Raw genomic sequence first — 22,225 nt, forward strand, 5'->3', positions numbered from 1 at the left:
AAATTCCGAACAGTTGTCCTAGTCGGTTTAGTCACATATTTTAATTGTAATAATCTATACTTCGAAATTTACATAATTTATTCCCACAATTTATTCAAAATCAAATTGTAATAACTTCCAATTTTTTTCATCCCATTTTTGCGAAATTTTCTGTTTATGCTAATAATTCAATTGTGCTGTTAATGCAATATTTTTCCATAAAATATACCTGACTTTACTTAAGTGGCTAATTCTAATGGGTGGGCGTAGAAAGTGCTTTGGATATCGTTAGTTTATTTGATTTATAAATCTTTTAGAACTTTGCTATTTAATAATTTGTTATAATTTTTATATCATTTATAACATCATATTTCCAGTCACGTATAATGCGTGGATATGCATGCAAACAGCTTAATTGCTTTCAGTAATTACCGCCTCACGACAATTAAGATATCCAACTGCACAAGAGGAATGAAAACCGACCACACCTTGTGTCACTGTTGAGGTAAAAAGATGGAGGCAACATTTAGTTGGCTTGGACTGGGAACACTTTTAATAACGGCATCTTTTCTCACAATAACTGAAGGTAGGTATATGTTAATATAAACATGCTGAAAGACACAATCGATAGCAAATACTAAAAGGTTTTCTTTGTTATCTTCAGCGTTTATTCGCGAACGTTCTCAAACTTATATTTTCTCATCTTTAGTTATGTGTTTTCTCTTCTAATTCGCTTGTCGATTCATTAACTTCTTATAGAACCGTGTCTCTGTAATTCAGAATACCAATTTCATTCAGTGTTTTGCAACACATACAGACTTGTATTTTAATGCAGCTTTCACGCCTTTAATTATTTCAGAAAGATTGAAAATTAAACACCGTTTGTGCTCTACGAACATTTGCACAGTTATCTTGCCTAAAACCTAAAACTTTCTTGGAATACAGAAGTCCGTAAATTATGGAACAGTTAAAATCGTAAGCGATTGCACCCTTTATTTACAGAATGCTGCACATTTACGCAAATGCTACTAAAGACAGCATATGCTATGATATCCCGCACTGTTTTCAATCTCGATCTCGAAATTTTTAGTCATCCGCTAATATACCGTAAAAGAACAGACCTTCTTAAAACTGATGTCAGGGTGCTTTTAAAAAATCTCACTATATCCACGATCATTTTGGTAATTAATCCAGGTTAGATAACTCCTTTCAACGTGGAATCTTGCTTTGACATCTGTTTTTATGTAGTTACTAATCTACCGGCTGTCTATATTATCTACAAAATTTTATTTTATAAGTATTTAGTACTAATTTATACCACAAATGTGTTTGGAGTGAGTGTAAAAGCTCAGGAGAGGAGAGTGACTTTACTGTGGCCAAACCGAATGATTCAGAATCTTTGATGGTTATGCCACATTGTTAACACTGCCGTTATTACATATCCTCTTGGACTTAGTGCTCAGTTTGTTAGATATTTGTATGCTAGCTGACACGTACTGTAGCTGTAACTTAAATAAAAACTTATTTGCATCTCTTTTAAATTTCCAGCACAGCTTAACCTTCAAGATCCTCTTGTACTGCAGATATTGGCCATCCTTAGGCTACATTTACATAACAGCAACACAGCAGGGGGCACAAGTAGTCATGGAGGAGGTCACACTATATCTGACGCTAGGGTTATAACGCCCCAGTCATACAGCTCTTACCATCCGACATCACACCAAGATCCGTTTAGTACACATTCACAGGCACATTCAGGATACGAAAGGGGCAGTGAAACGATTGGCAGAGGTGGTGAAAGAGAAACAGCTGGACAGGGGACTCCCAAGCACAGATCAGCTCAGGATAATATGATAACGTCCTCTACAGGCCAACAAATGAGACCATCCAAGGTTCAACCCGACCCTTGCCCTCAGTACATTCTTGACTTGGAATGTCATTGTCTACCAGAGTGTACATACATGATGGGATTCGAGGAGACTTCAAGCTGTGGACCCACTGCGGAATTCGTCATGTGTTGCCCCTCACATCTGGCTGGAAGATGCTGGTAGACGGTTACCGTTGCATGGAGCCAGGCAGCACATGTCTTTTCTTCTACAGTGCTCTGTGGAAAAAATATCGGTAGATTCTGAGCCGATATGTATTTGTGTAACACGTATTTGATGTAACCATATATTAAAGGCTTAAAGATTCCAAGGAACAAATCATATTGAAACATCATAGCAACTGATTCAGGGCAGACTCAATGCTATAGTTAATTCGAAGTTGTAATGTCCGAATTTCGATTCTTCTGTGAGATATATTCAAAGAGTGTGTACACCTGAATAACTTAATAAAAGTTTAACTTCCATGATGGTTGGCTAAAAATGAATAGAAAGAAACGCAAAATGGTCATATGTTCCATCACTTGTGCACTAAACTTAATACAGAGACTCGATTCTTTCAAAGTAGATATATTCTGTCAGGTGAGTAATGTTATTAGTTTCACCCATATCTTATTTGTACACGGCAAGTCAACGTAAGCAAAATGTTCTTTAAAAGACATTGTAGGTTAGGCTCTCGTTACCGTGTTTCTATCGTAAAAAGAACATCCGATTTCAAACTATTCAATTGTTGTATCAGCTATTTATATGACGTAACTATTGTTAAACCATATGATGGAACATTACGTTTAATATTGTTTCCTGTAACACCACTTGGTCTGTTTCGAAATGTATGCTCTGTAACGTACCTAGGAGTGATAGTTGTACACTTCGAAAAGGAAATATTAGCATATCTTCACGTACAAATATTTCAAGCAACACATTTTAATGTCTTACTACGAATGGTTGACAGACGATGTTTGAATAAATTACCATTTTTGATTGACGCTGCCTCGTTTCTTTCTGTTTACACGGCCATCTAATCAAGAGAATTGGCGTGTTCTAGTGTTCAAGTATTCGCGACATTTTATCTTTCGTTTTATGACACGACATACTATGACGAAGCAGCACGAGACTGATTACACATGCGAGTATTTGAAGGAAATATGCCAGACAGGCGGGTGTGCTATAATTATCAGTGACGAAGATTATTTATCTCAAACTAGATAATGCAGATACATTTTATACAGCGATTTTTTTTCTGTTCTCCTTCTGCGGTTAGTCGACAGATTCTTTTAACCATGGGTCATCTAGCTGACATTTTCCCGACATGTATTAAGTATATCAGGTAATATTTAGAAATGTTATTGTGCTTTTGAACAATATTTTGTTTAAAGCAGAAAAACAACCTTGATACAAAAACAATTGCTTGCGGTAATTTGTTTTTCTCGTATCTGTTTAATTCATGCCTCGTAAATTAAAATATATGCAGGTAATGTAGTTCCAAATACACGATACATAAAATTAAAGTATCTTAAAAATCTGCCAGGAATCTTTTATGATCAATATTATTTAATATATTTCAAAATGATTTAATTGCATTTCCAATTGATTTACCTTCACGTCTTGGGCACTTCAATGATATTCATCAACGGCTGTAAAGAAAGGCGATATGTGAAAAATTAGCTATTTACTTTTGAGTTTGAAATCATTTTAAATGCTGCCATTACCGTTATGCTCTGGATCTTCCTAAATGGATCGTGCTAATATTATCTTTTATATCGCTGGAAAAGCGAGGTGGGAGACGTAAGAACTTGCATGCGCTTTGCCATTTCCTTCTTCATTTCTCAAAACAAATCTGAGCGTTCAGGTATGCCGCATATTACCTGAAGATTTGGGGAGAGAATAAATTCAGTGATTGGTCTAGGGGCGGGGACTGAATTAGGTGGTTTGTGGAACTTTGGTGTCAAAAGGACACATAACGGCAAGTCAAGTGCCAAGATTTTAATTTAGTGTAACAAATAAGCACAGCAAGTTCATAAAAACTGCCCGGAGAATATAAACTAAGTATATCTTACACTTGTGACCACATTAACATATCACATTGTCAACAAGAGCGAGTCAAGCAAACAACCCTAATTAACCTACATAATGCGGGCACTTACCGTGGGAAGCACACGAAAATTATATTTATAAAACAGAAGGAAAAGAATTCGACGATATACAAAACACGTTTGTGTAATATAAACGGAAGGCCAAATTGTTACATGTATCACTCACCTGGCATATTTTACTGCAGATTACAATGTAATTATGTGTACGTTTTCAGTTGTTATCACCTTGAAATCGTTCACTCTTACTGATATCAGAAGTGTCTGAAGAAAAGCTCTATCAACAGACAGGGTCAGTGTTGAAGATAGATTCAGTACGATGTCAATGACTACGGTCCATTACAGTGTTGACGTTTCTGTATGGCATACATAATCAACTTCAGTTTTACTCAGTTTCAAAATCAGTGATGCCTTTGTCGGATAAGCTTGTAATTATTGTTTATTTTCATGAAACGTTTATCTCTGATAACAAACTCGATCTGTTCAACATTAGATCGTCTGATTGATATGATTGTCAAACTCGTGTGAGATTTTGATGATACAAGTTACAACTAATTATGTTAAGCAACAAAGCCCGCTAGAATGGTAACAAATAAAAATATCAGACGCCATATTAATCAGAAATAGGTGCACATGTGACACGTACTCTGAGATATCGCTCCGATTAAACATTAAGCCCAACAGCGGTAATAAACAAGTGTTAACAGACCTACGATGGATGATAGACGATGGTAGAAGGCAATACTGAATCCCTTCACTTTATCCCTTGTGAGTAAAACACATTATCAAGAGGACCAAGTGAGTCTGAGATAACTCGCCTGGCCGATATCTGCATAAACGTGGACTTTGAGAACAGCTGACCATGAAAATCTGAATTAGTAGGGTTCTTTCTGAAATATTTCTTCAAATTTTGTCGGGTGGTTTTGAAAACAGATGTTTGAAGGTTTATACATGGTTTTATTTATATTTGATATAAGATGAGCATAATTTATTAAAAAAGAAAGGCCGAATGCCAGGATACTTTCTGTCCGGTCTAGTGGATTCTGCTGATCTATTTATGAAAGAGTCATTTAAAGGGGTTCTATGTTTGGTAGTGAGAGCCATATTAGATGGCATATCGGCAGTTTTAAAAACAAAATTCGAAATGTTTTTGTGTGAGTGTGCTGTTTTCAAGAAATCATTTGAAGTTTTCTCTAATTTCAGTAAAGTCCACCATATTTGATGGCAGGTTGGCATAACTTGTAACAGCTTAAAAGACCATTATGACAGGATGATTTCTGCCAAGTTTGGACAAATATTGTGGAGTGATGTTTGAGCCGTCGTTAAATGCATTTATTTATTTTACAGTAATAACATACCATATTCGTTTACACAAACCTGACTGGCTTTTAAGCAAGAGTGTTTACATTGGGATTCGATCTAATTCTAATGGCGTTTTACGGTGGGGTGGGTGGGGTAGTCGTAGTATAAAAATTAATCTATACGATAATGGCTGTGGAGTGGATAATAGACTGATATCATTAAAAAGTCGGTCTTACTATCAGACTGAATTCTGTCATTTTCTGCTGAACGGTGCTTTAGTGAAAAGCTTGTTAAAATGATTATATATATTATGGAACAATGGCCATATTGGATTACAAATCGACATCAGTTGTACGAGTCTGACATGCCTGGAATGCCGGGAAATATTCCACAAAATTTAGTCAAGTCCATTTGAGCTCATTTTGAGAGAAGAAAGATTTAAAGATTCTTGTATTTATAGTAACAGCGGTCATGTTAAATGCTAGATCTGCAATATTTGCCAAAACATTAAAAGCTCTCCATTATATATGGTCTTATCGATGCATGTATGTATGTATGTATGCATGCATGTCTGTCTGTCTGTCTGTGTGTGTATGTATGTATGTATGTATGTATGTATGTATGTATGTATGTATGTATGTCCTGCCATTAACCAGTTACCTGACCATTTTCCTTACTGCTGCGTAAGACAGCAAAATCATAATAACAGCAGGACCAAATTCCTTGTGGATTTCACTTTATGTTGACCAGGAACACTATCTGAATAGGCTGATATCATATTGCCAAAGCATATATGCTACATCGTAACGGCTGATATCATATTGTTAAGCAATACAATGCTTTGAAAACACGATTGCTAGATTAAATGGAGATGGCATTATACTATAACAGTGATCTTAAAAATTTGCAACACATGATAATTTTATATTAATTCCGCAACAAAACTATAACATTATTTCAGTAGTAAGAGAAAAAGTATATTTGTTGATATGTTGGATGGGATTAAAATGCAGTCAACGTTAACTATGATACAATACAACATTCCAGAAAATACAAATGACCTTATCAACATGGACTACGCGGTTTTGAACTAGATAAATGACAATGCAAATATAATAGACCTGGAAGCACATGACTTACTAGACTAGCTGAATGAATGAATGAATGAATGAATGAATGAATGAAATGAAGGAAGGAAGGTTATGTAACAGAGTGCAAGAGAAATTCCAGTGGGTAATTCGTGTGGAAAAAAATGCAGCCTAAATAGCACCTGAAGACTACTGGTGTAAAAACTCAAACAATACAGGTTCTTGAGAATATCGAGATGAGGGTGATGACCAAATATGACCAGAATGTAAGAAAGCTGAAAACTATCGTCGGTCCAGGCATTCACAGAAAGTTATTCACTTTGCAATAGGAAAGATAATTAACGAGTTATCTAAACAATACAAATATTGTCAAACTGAAAATATAACAGACAATCAGATTTTGAAAGGTATGAAATGAATCCTTTATTAAAACCTTAGAAACATATTAAAATAAGCTGCGTCGCAATACCTACCATAGACACATAAATGGCTGTGACTGTAATAATTGTTGATATGTTTATGCCACATATCGTAAAGGTTTTGAAGTAATTGGTAGATAGTCATATTGTCACAAACCACGGGTTTTGGTTGACCGAACGGTGTCAAACCCTCATGTCCTTCTGTTAGAAATCACAAGTTTCCGCTAATTCTAAAGACTTCCATACACCTTCTGTTGTAAATTAGAAAGCCCAACGTGTCCATTCTATAAATAATTTTACTCTAATCATTACAAGACCACATATCTCACAACTTTCGAAATGTCTATCAACTGTACATCTTCATGGTTTCTCTTCATCAACTTTTCGTACCGTCAGCGTTTCATGCAGTAAAACTATACAACTCACCCTAACACAGGGAACTATTTTGACTAGGCCAGTAAAATCATGGTTTTGAGTCACATTTCGCCTGTAAAATTGCATCACGTTTGCCACCATGGCGACATAAACGGTACATGCCGACGACGGAACAATCCCTATTAGTTTATTACATTGTGTGATTTACGATAATAAATACTGCACCTCGAGTCACACAACAAATAAACACCACTAGAGTTTAATAGGGACTATGTAACTCAGGGACGCTCATGCGGATCTGACCTGAATTTACCAAACGTAAACCACTGCATCATGGAAACTGACACTTCACTCCGTGACGTTTGCTCTGAGTAATTGGCTAATTATTTCGGGCTAAGGAATATTTCCACAGGACCGAGTTACCATAACCAATCAAGTAATGACAAAAGTCTAAGAATTCCTTAAAACGGGACGCTATAACCAAATGAATACTCTAAATTTATTACAAAATGGTTGACTAGATAAAATGCATTATCAGCATATAATGGCTTGGACAGCTTGTAAAATTGACTGAGTGCTGTCTGAATGGCATATTACATCTTTTTCCATTAGTTGGTTTATTTCCTCAAAACTTTATACACTGCATCAAAGATGAAAACGAAATAACAAAGCGCATAACTGTAGGCGAACTCCTAACATACTTCAAACAATAATGAAGCTATAGGAACAATTAATTCTGATAAAAAAACGTTCATTTTTTATTTCGTGATTAATTTGTTATTTCGTGATTAATATAGGTATTCAAACCATTTTAAATAGGACATTTATTGGCATATATGTCAATTATTTACCGAAGTAACGTCATTCTCATAATCTGCGTTTTCTACATAATATTTATTAATCTTGTTTTATCTTATTTATTTACAATTTTCATCTTTACCGGTACATATTGTTAGTCAGCTTTAGAATAATGTACATCTTTCATTGGTATTATTAAAAGTAAAATCAGAGTGCAAACAAATCTTGGAATGTCATAAAACTGCTTGTGTATTCAACGATATCGTAGATTTTGAAGAGTATTCCACTTGGTGAAAAAATAGAGTCATCACCAAGAACATTATTATGTAATTCAGCCCTTTAAACATTAATAAAATTATGGACTGTAACATTTTCTATTATTTTAGTCGTATTATTATTCACCAACTATTAGTTCCTCAAATAAAGTTTAACTGTCTTGAACAGTGGGGGTAAAATGATTGTTACTTGTTCTATTTTGAACCTGTGCACCCAATTTACAGATTATATCAGGCTTAACAGACTGGAACCATCTTGATATTCCATCATTACTTCATGGACTGGTACTATTTCAGTATTCCCTCATTACTTTATTGACTGGTACCATTTCAATATTCACTCCTTACTTTAATGACTGGTGCCTTCTTCAGTTACTCTATTAACTTCTTGCACTAAAAGTATCCGTCCTCTTGATTCATATATTTCTATTTTATTTATTAATCTTATTGTATATTTATTTGATCAGAAAATACAACCAAAATATTAAGTGCTGTACATGTTGATCATTCATATGCTGTCCGTTATATGCTTGAAATTCTACTCGTTTTCGCTTATGATAATAATCTGCTATGTTCTATCATTAGTTTCATTGTTTCCTTAACGCATGTACATCAAGGCCTGTATGAAACTTCAAAAGGTTTAAGGAACAAATTAAATTGCTTCATATATGTACTATTACTGGTGGAATTAAATTTGTCCCCCCCCTCCCCCCCCCCCCCGGCCGAGAAACCTGAAAGGTTGTACCAAAATCTGGAAGGCTCTTCTCTAGGAAAATCAAAACTCTACAACTAAATAATGGCATCGTCTAGTTTAGATGACGTTTTGAAGATCTCATCTCATTCTGTATTATGTATTTAGTTTAGCCATGATTGCATATAAGTGACAAGGTATTCTATGGGATAGGTTTTAAATCGTAAGTCCATCGTTGGAGGAAAGATGACGCAAACGGAAAGCATCGCATTAGAAATTAACTCTTAGTAGCATAGAACTAGATAGTGTTACTTTGAGAAATATATCGTGATACTTTCGGACTTTGTCTTGTTTTTTTTGTGGGACTTTGGTCCTCCAATGTTTGTCGGTACGCGCCAAGTTTATCTAGGGACAACAAAAGTGTATTATATTTATGTTTGTGACTTATGTGTCAAATATTTACATTCTGAACTGAATTGGCATTTCTAATGCAAGTACATTGGGTGCCCTATTTTCTGCTTTCCACATGCAGGTGTAATATTTTGTTGAGTTATCTCTCTTTAATCTTTTCATTTCCTCCATCAGATTCATAAATCAGATTCATCTATGAATTTGGCAATATAAAATTTAATCCTAAACACACACACACACACACACACACACACACAACACACACACACACACACACACACACAGAGTATATCTGTATATCTCCCTCGCTATTGGAACATCATCACTTTCAAGACTGGACTTAATTCAGAACAATATTGGAATTCATTCGGAATACTCTATACTTTTGGACATGTACCATCATTTTAGGACTATTTGGGATTTACTTCACAATACTGTTAAGTTGTTATTAAATCTTCTACTTGAATTCCAGGGAAATAAATTATCTGTTGAATTTTATAAGACCTGTTGATTTTCGTTCACTTCTGTTACTTAGTTTAAGACCATAGAATCGTAACACTTGACAAAGGGAGATGATGGATAGGTGGAGGGGGGGGGGACTAAGAGTCAGTACGTATCTTGCCAAATTACTGTCATGTCTTGGCAGAGGGAGATGGGGGATGGGTTAGGGGTATAATGAATCAATATTCAGGTTACCCGATTACGGCACCGTCTTCGCAAAGCGATATGTGGGTTTGAAGGCTAAAACGAGTTAGCTTGCATATTGCCCAATCACTGTCATTTCTTTCCAGACTAAAATTTGTTCATTTGTAAGTTCCTTTATTCATTTGTTCTTTCAATTATATATATATATATATATATATATATATATATATATATATATATATATATATATATATATATATATATATATATATATATATATAAGATTACATACATACATACATATTGAAGAATACATTTTTTATGCTTATTAAGAAAAGCCAACAAATAATACAAATTAAATATATGTAACAAGTTACAAAACAAAACACAACGCGAAGACTGGATAAGAATATTACATACATACTATTATGATACTCTGCCAGAACAGTTCCTTTTATATTAGGCTGTACAATAATTGAAGCAGACATTTCCTATGTGATGCACTTGTTTACCTAGAGTCGGGGTCTGAAGTTTTGTCTTATATCTTGAGGTTACAATGTTTAACTAGAGTCGGGGTCCGAAGTTTTGTCATATATCTTGAGGTTACAATGTTTACCTAGAGTCGGGGTCCGAAGTTTTGTCTTATATTTTGAGGTTACAACGTTTACCTAGAGCCGGGGTCCTAAGTTTTGTCTTATATCTTGAGGTTACAACGTTTACCTAGAGTCGGGGTCCGAAGTTTTGTCTTATATCTTGAGGCTACAATGTTTAACTAGAGTCGGGGTCCAAAGTTTTGTCTTATATCTTGAGGTTACAATGTTTACCTAGAGTCGGGGTCGGAAGTTTTGTCTTATATTTTGAGGTTACAATGTTGACCTAGAGTCGGGGTCGGAAGTTTTGTCTTATATCTTGAGGTTACAATGTTTAACTAGAGTCGGGGTCCGAAGTTTTGTCATATATCTTGAGGTTACAATGTTTACCTAGAGTCGGGGTCCAAAGTTTTGTCTTATATTTTGAGGTTACAATGTTTACGTAGAGCCGGGGTCCGAAGTTTTGTCTTATATCTTGAGCTTACAATGTTTACCTACAGCCGGGGTCCTAAGTTTTGTCTTATATCTTGAGGTTACAATGTTTACCTAGAGTCGGGGTCGGAAGTTTTGTCTTATATCTTGAGGTTACAATGTTTACCTAGAGTCGGGGTCTGAAGTTTTGTCTTATATCTTGAGGTTACAATGTTTACCTAGAGCCGGGGTCCGATGTTTTGTCTTATATCTTGAGGTTACAATGATTAACTAGAGTCGGGGTCCGAAGTTTTGTCTTATATCTTGAGGTTACAAGAATGACTGGTCTACGTCAGCTACAATATGTTGAAATATGGAAGCCCATTACCTGATGTTGCAGAAAATGGCTTCTACCACATTGTTTATAGACCATGAAAATGTTAATCTACTGGGAAAATATTTACTAATGAACCACTGTATAGATAAAGGAATATTCAACCAAAATTGTTACAGTAGCAGCCCAAAACTAGTTGGATCCATTTTTTCACGAATTGTAGCTTTTGGAGCCAATATTTATAGAAGTACCTATACTATTTCACTTCACCTAAGGAACGTTTAGGATTTTAGGTTACGAAAGTTTAAATAATAAAAAACGACACCATTATGTTTTGTCAGAAAAAGTTCTCCAGATTCTGACGCGTTTTTTTCTTGGCTTAAAACTTTCAAATTATTTCTTTGTATTGCATTTTCACATATTCAAAGAAGCAGCGAATCTCAGAAATGTACCAAATCATAGATCCAGTGAGCATATTGGCGCTGCTGGTTTATTGAAATTCCAGCGAAAATTGTGATGACATCGGTTAACCCACAGATGTCGCTAAACAAGATCAGATTAATTCGTAAGCATGAGACGTTTTACGTATGCGATATTGACACAATGGCGTTATTGAGGTTATAAGAAGTGCACAAGCTGTAATAAAAATAGGTCTCTTTTCTGAATTAGGCCACGAAATAGATTTTTGTAAATGTTTATTTTCATGTTCAATTCTTTTCTAATTATGACATATATAAGCCCGTGTTTCTTTTGGGGTGGTGGGGGTGGCTCTTTTGCTTTTATAAGGTTTTTGGCTTTCGGCACCAGATCCATTTCATAATTAAGATGAAGATATCCCAAATACATTCCCAGTGCATCATAGTTAAGACGAAGATATCCCAAATACATTCCTAGTGCATTACATAGTTAAGACGAAGATATCCCGAATACATTCCCTTTGCAATTTATAGTTAAGACGAAGATATCCCAAATACATTCCCAGTGCATTTCATAGATAAGGTGAAGATATCCCAAATACATTCCCAGTGCATTTTATAGTTAAGACGAAGATATCCCAAATACATTCCTAGTGCATTTCATAGTTAAGACGAAGATATCCCAAATACATTCCCAGTGCATTTCATAGTTAAGGTGAAGATATCCCAAATACATTCCCATTGCATTTCATAGTTAAGGTGAAGATATCCCAAATACATTCCCATTGCAATTTATAGTTAAGGCGAAGATATCCCAAATACATTCCCAGTGCATTTCATAATTAAGGTGAAGAAATCCCAAATACATTCCCAGTGCATTTCATAGTTAAGACGAAGATATACCAAATACATTCCCAGTGTATGTCAGAGTTAAGGCAAATATATCCCAAATACATTCCCAGTGCATTTCAGAGTTAAGACGAAGATATCCCAAATGCATTCCCAGTGCATTTCATAGTTAAGGTGAAGATATCCCAAAAACATTCCCAGTGCATTTCATAGTTAAGGTGAAGATATCCCAAATACATTCCCAGTGCATTTCATAGTTAAGACGAAGATATCCCAAATATATTCCCAGTGCATTTCATAGTTAAGACGAAGATATCCCAAATACATTCCTAGTGCATTTCATAGTTAAGGTGAAGATATCACAAATACGTTCCTAGTGCATTTCAGAGTTAAGACGAAGATATCCCAAATACATTCCCAGTGCATTTCATAGTTAAGGTGAAGATATCCCAAATACATTCCCAGTGCATTTCATAGTTAAGGTGAAGATATCATAAATGCATTCCCTGTGCATTTCAGAGTTAAGACGAAGATATCCCAAAGACATTCCTAGTGCATTTCATAGTTAAGACGAAGATATCCCAAATACATTCCCAGTGCATTTCATAGTTAAGGTGAAGATATCATAAATACATTCCCTGTGCATTTCATAGTTAAGACGAAGATATCCCAAATACATTCCCAGTGCATTTCACAGTTAAGGTGAAGATATCACAAATACATTCCTAGTGCATTTCATAGTTAAGACGAAGATATACCAAATACATTCCCATTGGGAGCATGCAAAGAACAAAAAAATAAAGGAGGCCGTTTGGCCGGCATAATAGATCCTCAAATTTGTTTAATAAAAAATCTGTGATAATCTTAATTAAAATAATTAATAATCGTAGATAATCTTATTTGCAATAATTAATAATCGTTGGCCCCCTGTACTTTGCATATTATAAATCTCATGTTAATTATGACTCATAAATTAATAATTTCCATTTTTATGATTTCTAAAAATACATTAAAAGAAACAAACTGGTTGATAAAAAGTTTGCTAACAATCAAATATGCCATTTATCTGAGACCCTTTTACTTAAAGGGCTTAACTTTGAAGTGTCTCCTGCGTGTTTAGCAATGTTTATAAAAATGAATATAAAAATATCCATCAGCCTTGCATACAAGCGTTTCTAATTGTATAAATACATTACCAATACTTACACGTTCTAGTGTCAGTGGATATTGTAAAATAATTTCTCGCTGTGCGACCAAACTGAGACAAATGGACTGTTTGTGTCTGAAAAGGCTATGAATCGTTACGGATTGCCGATAAACTTCTCATTAGGTTCCCAATCGAATGGCAAGGTGCTTAATTTGACATGTACATGTAGCTGATTAAAATAAATGCTGGATAACATGAACGACAGACAGTATCAACGAAAGATTTTTCATTTGAGAGAATCTTCAGCGCCGGCTCATTTCAAATAAAATATATGGAACGAGTCGAATAATTTTGAGAGCAAAGATTTTAATTATTGGATGTTTCATTATTCTATTTTTTGAAATGACCACAAATGTGTGATTATATGTTTCGCATGATTAAAGCCATCTCATTTATTTGACCAAGCCGATGAATTTTGTAGCTTTATAGATGGATCAGTCGTTACACTATTCTTTTTCATGGCATTATTTTTAACGGCATTATGCGTTATTACACGAGTTTCATGGATAGAGGATATCAAATGGGGAACGATTTAATAACGAATTTCATGTCATAACAACACCAATACCCTCCTCCTTATGGCGCTGCATAAAAACAAAGGTAATGTCTTGAAAATGTATTTCGGTCATCTACCATTAGATACAAGTATGCCAGTAAAATAATTTCATTTAGTCCATCGTGAGTAATTTGTGCATAATCTTTCTTAAACTCTTCTGCATGAAAGGATGGAATTGGTCAAATTAAGAATGGTCAAAGTAAGGATGGAATTGGTCAAATTAAGACGCATAACAATAACGGATGCTTCATCTGCTATCTCAAGGAATATAATCTTTGTAATCTCAAAATAAAAACAAAAGCCCACATTACATCAGGAATACTGATCATTTGAACTTGTAATTGGAGTGACGTTTTGAGGAAAGTAAGAACGCCACCTGATTAAAAGTTTGTGAGCAGTGAAAAACAAAACACTAAACATCTCTACTTTTTGCATCAAGTGACTCTGATTTAGTGAAGTTAGTCTATTATCAACAAACTTTAAAATGGCAGCAATAAAATGGTCACTAATATTTCGACAAACGCTGATTTGGCATTATATAACAAAGGTAAGTTTAATGTCAAAATTTCACGGTACTAACAGGACAAAAGTTTGTAAGTACTACCTGGATTTAAAGGTACTCTAAAATAGAACATTTTCCCACTAGTGTGCAGAAGTTCATTCTATGGAAGTTTAATACAGAACTGAAAATAAAATATGACTTCTTTCAGAACAGGTGTTTCTGCTAATGGAAATATAAAAGACATGTTTTACTGTCACGACAAATTATTCACACTTTATTATCTAGGTCAATTTGAAGCATCACAGCCTTCTGTCACAATATATAATTTGTCATAGCACACCAATAAGACATGGTCTCCTATCACCAAACTGTAAACTGAGGTTTGTTCCTTCTGTAGTGTATCCCGTGCATGCTTCAGTGCACGTGTAACTGCTACAATGTACATGACTGAATATATTATTATTGCAACAGGAGCACTAGTTGAAGAAAATTCAATGGCATTCCAGATTGCCTTAAGGGACCATGTACATTTACTAGCAAATTCTTCGAGGTCTTCCACTTAATGCTTCTCTCAGCGTGTTCATAATAATGGTTTCTTGTAGTTATCATTCAGGCTGGAATATACAAAAAAAATATTGTAGTATAGAAATAATTTGAAAACATGATATCTAGTAACTAACAATATTTTATCAACTAGAAATGCATTTGTAAAACACTATTGACTTGCCACTCCTTTTGCAATAACAAGAGAAACCATAGTCTGGTGTAGCTAATAGACATTTACCCTTAGCAAACATATCATTGCTCTTTCCACGTGTGTTTATGAAATGAAAGCAATCTGATGCTAATTAATACCGAAAACCACCAGTATTTAACTCTTATATATTGTTAAAGTCACATTTTTAAGATATTATGAAAACAAGGATCTTAAATTTTGATTGAAATCGGTCATGTCATCGGAGTGGTCGGTGTCTTACAATTCAATTCAATAGCTTACTCTCACAGGCAACTACATGATCAAAGTCTACATTCAAATATTGTAAGTTTATTCTATGCTATATTTCCAACTTTAACCAAACACATAAAGGTCAACTGTGCTCACAATTCAAATTGTCCAAAATAATTTTAATTTTAAATGGAATCGTTTTTGTATCTAGCTGGGTAGTAGTACAATAGAGGTCACAATTCATATGCCCACTTTATCAAATAAATGTTGGCATGTGTTACGATTTAGAAAAGCTGAGAGTGTCTGTAACATGTGTACTAGAAGCCGTGATGTGATGTGATTTTTGATTTTTAACGTAGCTTTAACAATTTTTCAGTCATATTGCTACGATGTCTGCATAGAATTTCATCGGACATGATAGGTGTGCCTAGATTTTCACCAGGATAGGTCTGCATATATTTTCATCAGGATAGGTCCGCAAAGAATTTCATTTGATAGGTTAGGTCTGCATATAATTTCTTCAGGTCAGGTCGCACAGAATTTCATCTGACATGACAGGACTTCATAGAATTTCATTTGACAAAATAGGTCTACATAAAATTTCTTCAGGTTAGGTCAGAATATAATTTTATCTGACAGGTTAGATTGCATAGAATTCCATCAGCACAGGAGTAGTAAATAGGGTCACTTTAGTGACAATGGGAATTAGCATTACAGAGACCCCTGGGTCGTTTTAGCGACAATGGAAATTTAACATGGAGAAAAATCGTGGGTCGTTTTAGCGACAAGGGAATTTAACATGGAGAAAAATCGTGGGTCGATTTAGCGACAAGGGGAATTTAACATGGGGAATAGAGTTTGGGCTTGTCTAGGGACAAGGGGAATTAAACATGGGATTTTTTTTTTAAAAAAAATTTTTAAATTTAAATTTAAATTTAAATTTAAAAAAGGGGTAGGCAATTGAAAAGGCTATCTCTTTTCGAGAAATATGGGTGGCCCTGAAAAGGGCCTTTGGGTTTATGTTAATGTATTCATTAACATAAAGGGCACCGCATTGGTCTTCTTCTTGTCCTTAGGCTACGTCTCACTGTTGGCCCGTAAATCAGCACTCTTTTCAGGCATCCTTGTCTTTCAACGTAGATCCTACGTATCTACAGGCTGGTGTTTGTCCTGTGGACAACGGTCCACTTGGACCGGACATACATGAGCATGTCCGTCCTAAACATCATGGAAGACACAAGGGTGGATGATTCAACTGTGGTCCACATCTTGAAGCGACGAGAACAGGTGAATCAATGCAGTGAACTGCGCTTATTTATAGGTAGAGGAAGGATTGAAACGGATTGAGTTCATTCACCAATCTGAACACGCGTTACAAAATTCAGTCAGCCCACATCCAATCCGAAGAGAGCAGTCTGTGACGTCACGTGGTCTATATAGATTCGCTAGTGCTTGTGTACAGTCAATCTATGCGACAGTGATTCAACATGACGGAAATTCAGAAAACGATCCATTGGGGTGCACCAGCAGGGGAGACTGCCCAAGGGAACCCGGACTTACTTTCAGAAGAGGTGAATTGGGATTTTGTGGATTTTCTCTCCTCGCAAGAATTTGTTCCGGAACCTTCGTTACCTTCTTCATTACAGCAAGTGGAGAATTTTAGACAGAGACAGAAAGAAGAATTGGAGAAATTTATACAACGACAAAAGGAAGCGGAACAAGCTTTTCTCCTACAGCAACAGCAGCAAGAAGAAGAGGTAAGAAAAAAACAACAGCAACAACAGCAAGAAGAAGTAGCAGCAAAGAAACAAGAGGGTGAAAATCAAACGGTCACGGTACTGTTGGACATTTTAGCGGAGTTAAGAAGTCTGAAACAAATGTATCAGACTTCTTTATTACGACCGAAGAGAATACGACCTTCCCGAGCTAAACACGTCAACCCTGTGACTAAGCCTACCGTACCACCCTTAGTGATTTCAACCCAATCATCATCATCAACATTACGCAGTCCAGAAGTAGGCCTTGGCCGTGGCAAAGGCTTAAGGCAGTTACAGTTGATTGCTTAAACTCACCCCTACACCAAAATAAAAAGGCCCTTTTCAGGGTCACCCACATTTCTCGAAAAGAAATACAATTTCAATTTGCCAATAACTCAAAAAAAAATAAAAAAATAAAAAAAACCACCCATTTTACCCTTATAGTACGTGTCTGTGTATGAGTGCGTGAGTGTAGCTTCTTATTTTAAAATCACAACTCAAAGACACTTACCTTGTATCATTAATTTATTCTTTTATCCATTGTTACAATCCAATTCACAGCAGAACACTTTAATTAAAAGTTCATTGACTTCTTCTGTCTCCTTGTTTAGTCTCTCTGTTTTTTGAATTTTTTCACCGTCACACTCTTTTCCTCTTCTTCTTCCTCCACCTCGCTTTCTTCCCTTCTTCTTTTTTTCTCCCGTTTCTTTTTCTTCACCTGTCTTCTTTCTTCCTCAGAAGAATCCCTCTCTTCTTCTGAAGAATCCCTCTCTTCCTCTGAAGAATCCCTCTCTTCTTCTGAAGAATTCCTCTTTTCTTCTGATTCCTCTTGTTTCTTTTTTGGGCAATCTGGAGACCAATGTCCTTTTTCTTTACAATAATAACAGGTATCTTTACTTTTGTCTTTTTTAGCCCTTGTTTTTTTCTCTTTTTTGACGGTCTGGACACTCTGAAGACCAATGCCCTTTCTTCTGACAGATATAGCAAGTATCTTGACTTTTATCTCGAAAGGAAGGAGAGTAGTCCGTGGGCTGGTCTGAAGAGAATTTTTTAATGACCCCTCGCAAAGCTCTGACGAAATGTTCGATTTGGTTAGTCTCTTCCATCGTTGTGCTCGGCTTGAGAGTGAAATGAATAGTGAAAGGACAAGACACACACCCTTTTATATACGCTGGTCTGCCATGACTATAAATTAGTCTATGGTGTTTAAACTTGAGTCATTTGACGTTTTGCACTCAAGATGAAACGATCCTATTCATTCGAGAAGAAAGAAGAAGAAAGTAAGAGGCAGAAACGTGATCTATCGCTTCGAACCAGGGCTGAAATCTTGGTACAAATTCATGCCAGTGATTTTGAAGAGGACATGAGTGAACCAGAATCCGAACCCTCTAAACCAAGTTCACCACCCTTAGTCAACCCTGAAAAGTACTATTCCATTCGAGAGACGGAAAAAGCGCTCCTCTAGAAAATTTAGAACCACGGCTTACAAATACACGGGGAAGTTTAAAGATTTCAAGGCTGAAGTGCCGTTAGAGAAAGCAGAAGTGTTTATCACTGGGGTGTGGGATTCTTTGCTCACTGCACTCAAGCGACAATGTCAACCCAAAGAAGACGATCGCTTGAGACTTTCCATACAACACGACGGTTTGAAATCCCCTGTTTGGATCGAGTTTAGCACCCCTGCAGAATTGACCGCTTCCAAAGTCATGGACAAGATTCAACACGTACAACAATCTAATGACCAGTTTGACATCACCGATGGAAAAGCCACACTGGACATGACCCACGTCTCTCCTCCTCAAGGGACTGGACGCAAAAAGATGTTATTGGTGGACGACCTTCGCAGCACCAAAAAGAGTCTCGTCCGAATTAACAACCCTCAGGACCAGATGTGTTTAGCTCGAGCCATCGTGGTGGGACGAACCTATGCCAACAAGAACGACACGGTAGAACGGAAAAGAACCTGGAAAACTATTCAACGATCCGATCGAGCCAAACAACGAAATGAAGCAGAACTCCTGTTACAACAAGCCGGACTGTCCAAAGACACACCCTGTGGCATTCCTGAAATGCAAAAATTGCAAGATGTCCTAGCTCCACGATACACCTTGAAAGCGCACCCTCAAGAAGTGCGCGGACCTCTGTTGTTTCGAGGCCAAGATTTTAAGGACGGAAAATACATTCATGTCTATTATCACGATGACCATTTCGATACCATTACCTCTATCACCGGATTCCTGGGATATATTTATTATTGTGAGAAATGTGATTATGGTTATAATAATCGAGAGCAACACGAGCATTGTGGATTGAAATGCTCAGGATGTTTGGCCTCTTCACCCTGTCTGAGCGAAGAACCAGTGCCTTGTTCAACTTGTCTGCGCACGTTTGTCAGCCCTACCTGTTACCAACAACATCTGAAAACACAAGGTTCACAGAAGAAATGTGCTTGTCAACTCCTGAGATTGTGCTCTACGTGTGGACAAGGCATATGTACCAATACTGCCAAGGCACACGTATCTCGAGAAAGAAAAAATGTCACATTTGTCACCACATCGTGGACTTGGAACACCAATGCTACGTGCAAAAATACCAACCCACACCAGAAAAAGAGGACGGTCAAAAGAAGAAATGGAATTTCATCTTTTTCGATTTCGAATGCATGCAAGAGACTGGCATTCACATTCCTAATTTCTGCGTGGCTCATCGAGCGTGCGAGAAGTGCATTCAAGAACCTATCTTCAGTCATTGCCCTCACTGCAGCAAGATTCCTGGAGGGTGTGAAAAAATCTTTCGGGGACCGAACACGTAGGCCGATTTCGCTCGATGGGTCTTAGACCCCATCGACAAGACGTGGAGCCAAGAGGACATCGAACGTTACGGAGATTGTCATCGTCATGCCACGGTGATGGCTCACAATTTCTCCGGATACGATGGACAGTTTCTTTTGAGATACTATACGGAACAAGGCACCGAGCGTCCTAAAGTGACTTTGAACGGAGCCAAAATCATTTTCATGCAAGTGGGACAAGTACAGTTTAAAGATTCGATGAGTTACTTGGCCATGCCTTTGAGTCGAATGCCTAAAACGTTTGGAATGACAGAAATGGCTAAAGGGTACTTTCCACACTTTTTCAATACGGAAGCCAATCAACACGCCGTTCTACCCCATTTGCCTGAGGCTCACTATTACGACCCCGACAACATGCGTACCGAACAACGAGAAGCTTTCTACGCTTGGTACCAGGCTCACGCCTCGGACCCTTTCGACTTTCAAGAAGAAATGCTAAAGTATTGTCGTTCCGACGTGGACATTTTACGGCGTTGCTGTGGAAAATTTCGAGAACTGTTCATGGAAGACGGAGGGGTCGATCCTTTGAAAGAAGCTTGCACCATTGCCAAAGCGTGTTCCTTAGTGTATCGACAACGATTCATGCCTGAAAACACCGTGGCTGTCATCAGCCCTCAAACGACCAACTATGTCAAACGTCAATACTCGGTCAAAGCCCTACGTTGGTTACATTACTTGTGCGACAAGGAAGACGAGTGGATTCAGCATGTCCGCAACGGAGGAGGCGAAAGGACCATCGGAACGTATTCGGTCTATGGCTGGGACTTAGAAAACCCCAAGATCGTGTACGAGTTTAACGGTTGCTTATTTCACGGATGTCCCGTTTGTTACCCTGATCGTAGCACTAAAAATCAGTTTTTGCAACGAACCATGGAAGACTTGTACCAGGACACTTGTCAGCGACGCCTAAAGTTAGAACAGCAAGGATACCAAGTGGTGGAAATGTGGGAACACGAGTACGATCACCGTATGAAAACCGATCCCGAATTTAAACGCCCCGTGGAAAGTTACCAGTTCATGGACCCGTTGAACCCGAGGGATAGTTTGTACGGAGGAAGGACCAATGCCACCTGTTTGCTGTACCAAGCCGACGAAGAGAAAGGAGAAGAAATCAAATACTTGGACGTGTGTTCGCTGTGTCCTTACGTGTGCAAATATTGTCGCTTTCCTGTAGGGCACCCACAATTGTTAACGGAACACACTGACCTAAAAAACATTCGACAATACGAAGGCTTGATCAAGTGTAAAGTTTTGCCTCCCACGGACTTGTACCATCCCGTCTTACCTCACCATTGTCAAGGCAAACTGATGTTTCCCTTGTGCCGTACTTGTGCCGAAACGTGCAACCAAGACCAACCTTGTCAGCACACCCAGGAAGAACGTGCCTTGACGGGAACCTGGGTCAACGTAGAATTGTTCAAAGCTCTGGACATGGGATACCAACTGTTAGAAGTGTACGAAATTTGCCACTTTCCCAAGACACAACAGTACCACAAGGGTGATCCCAGTCAGAAAGGTATTTTCGCCGACTACGTGGATGCCTTTTTTAAACTGAAACAAGAAGCCAGCGGCTATCCTTCCTGGTGTCACACTCCCGAAGACCAAATACAATTCAAAGATAAATACTACGAACAAGAAGGCATCTCTTTAGACCACATCGAAAAAAACGAAGGCAGGCGATAGTTTGCCAAAGTGATGTTAAATTGCTTGTGGGGTAAAATGGCACAACGACCTTGTTTACCCAAGACGGAATATTTGACACAACCTTCCCGCTACTTCCAGATGATTCACGAGAAAACCAAATACATGAAATACGTGGACGTCTTTCGAGAGAATTTGATCTTGGTCAA

General features: G+C 37.1%; 1 protein-coding gene and 1 long non-coding RNA gene across 2 annotated transcripts in view; one reads left to right on the top strand and one right to left on the bottom strand.

The window, feature by feature from the left end:
- Positions 1 to 397: 397 nt before the first annotated feature.
- Positions 398 to 2,847, top strand: LOC149772794 (uncharacterized). Its single transcript, XM_089947295.1, has 2 exons — positions 398 to 565; positions 1,528 to 2,847. Exons 1-2 carry the CDS (start codon positions 493 to 495, stop codon positions 2,028 to 2,030), a joined length of 576 nt encoding a protein of 191 aa, XP_089803421.1. The 5' UTR covers positions 398 to 492; the 3' UTR covers positions 2,031 to 2,847.
- Positions 2,848 to 15,082: 12,235 nt separating this feature from the next.
- The window catches only part of LOC149772795 (uncharacterized), a 33,259-nt gene continuing 26,116 nt past the window's right edge, over positions 15,083 to 22,225 (bottom strand). The window contains exon 3 of the long non-coding RNA XR_016417593.1: positions 15,083 to 15,435. This is a non-coding gene — a long non-coding RNA (uncharacterized LOC149772795). The remainder of the gene's footprint in view (positions 15,436 to 22,225) is intronic.

Source organism: Sinohyriopsis cumingii, unplaced genomic scaffold (assembly GCF_028554795.1).
Source record: "Sinohyriopsis cumingii isolate HCF-2022 unplaced genomic scaffold, ASM2855479v2 utg001176l, whole genome shotgun sequence".
Lineage (NCBI taxonomy): Eukaryota > Metazoa > Mollusca > Bivalvia > Unionida > Unionidae > Sinohyriopsis > Sinohyriopsis cumingii.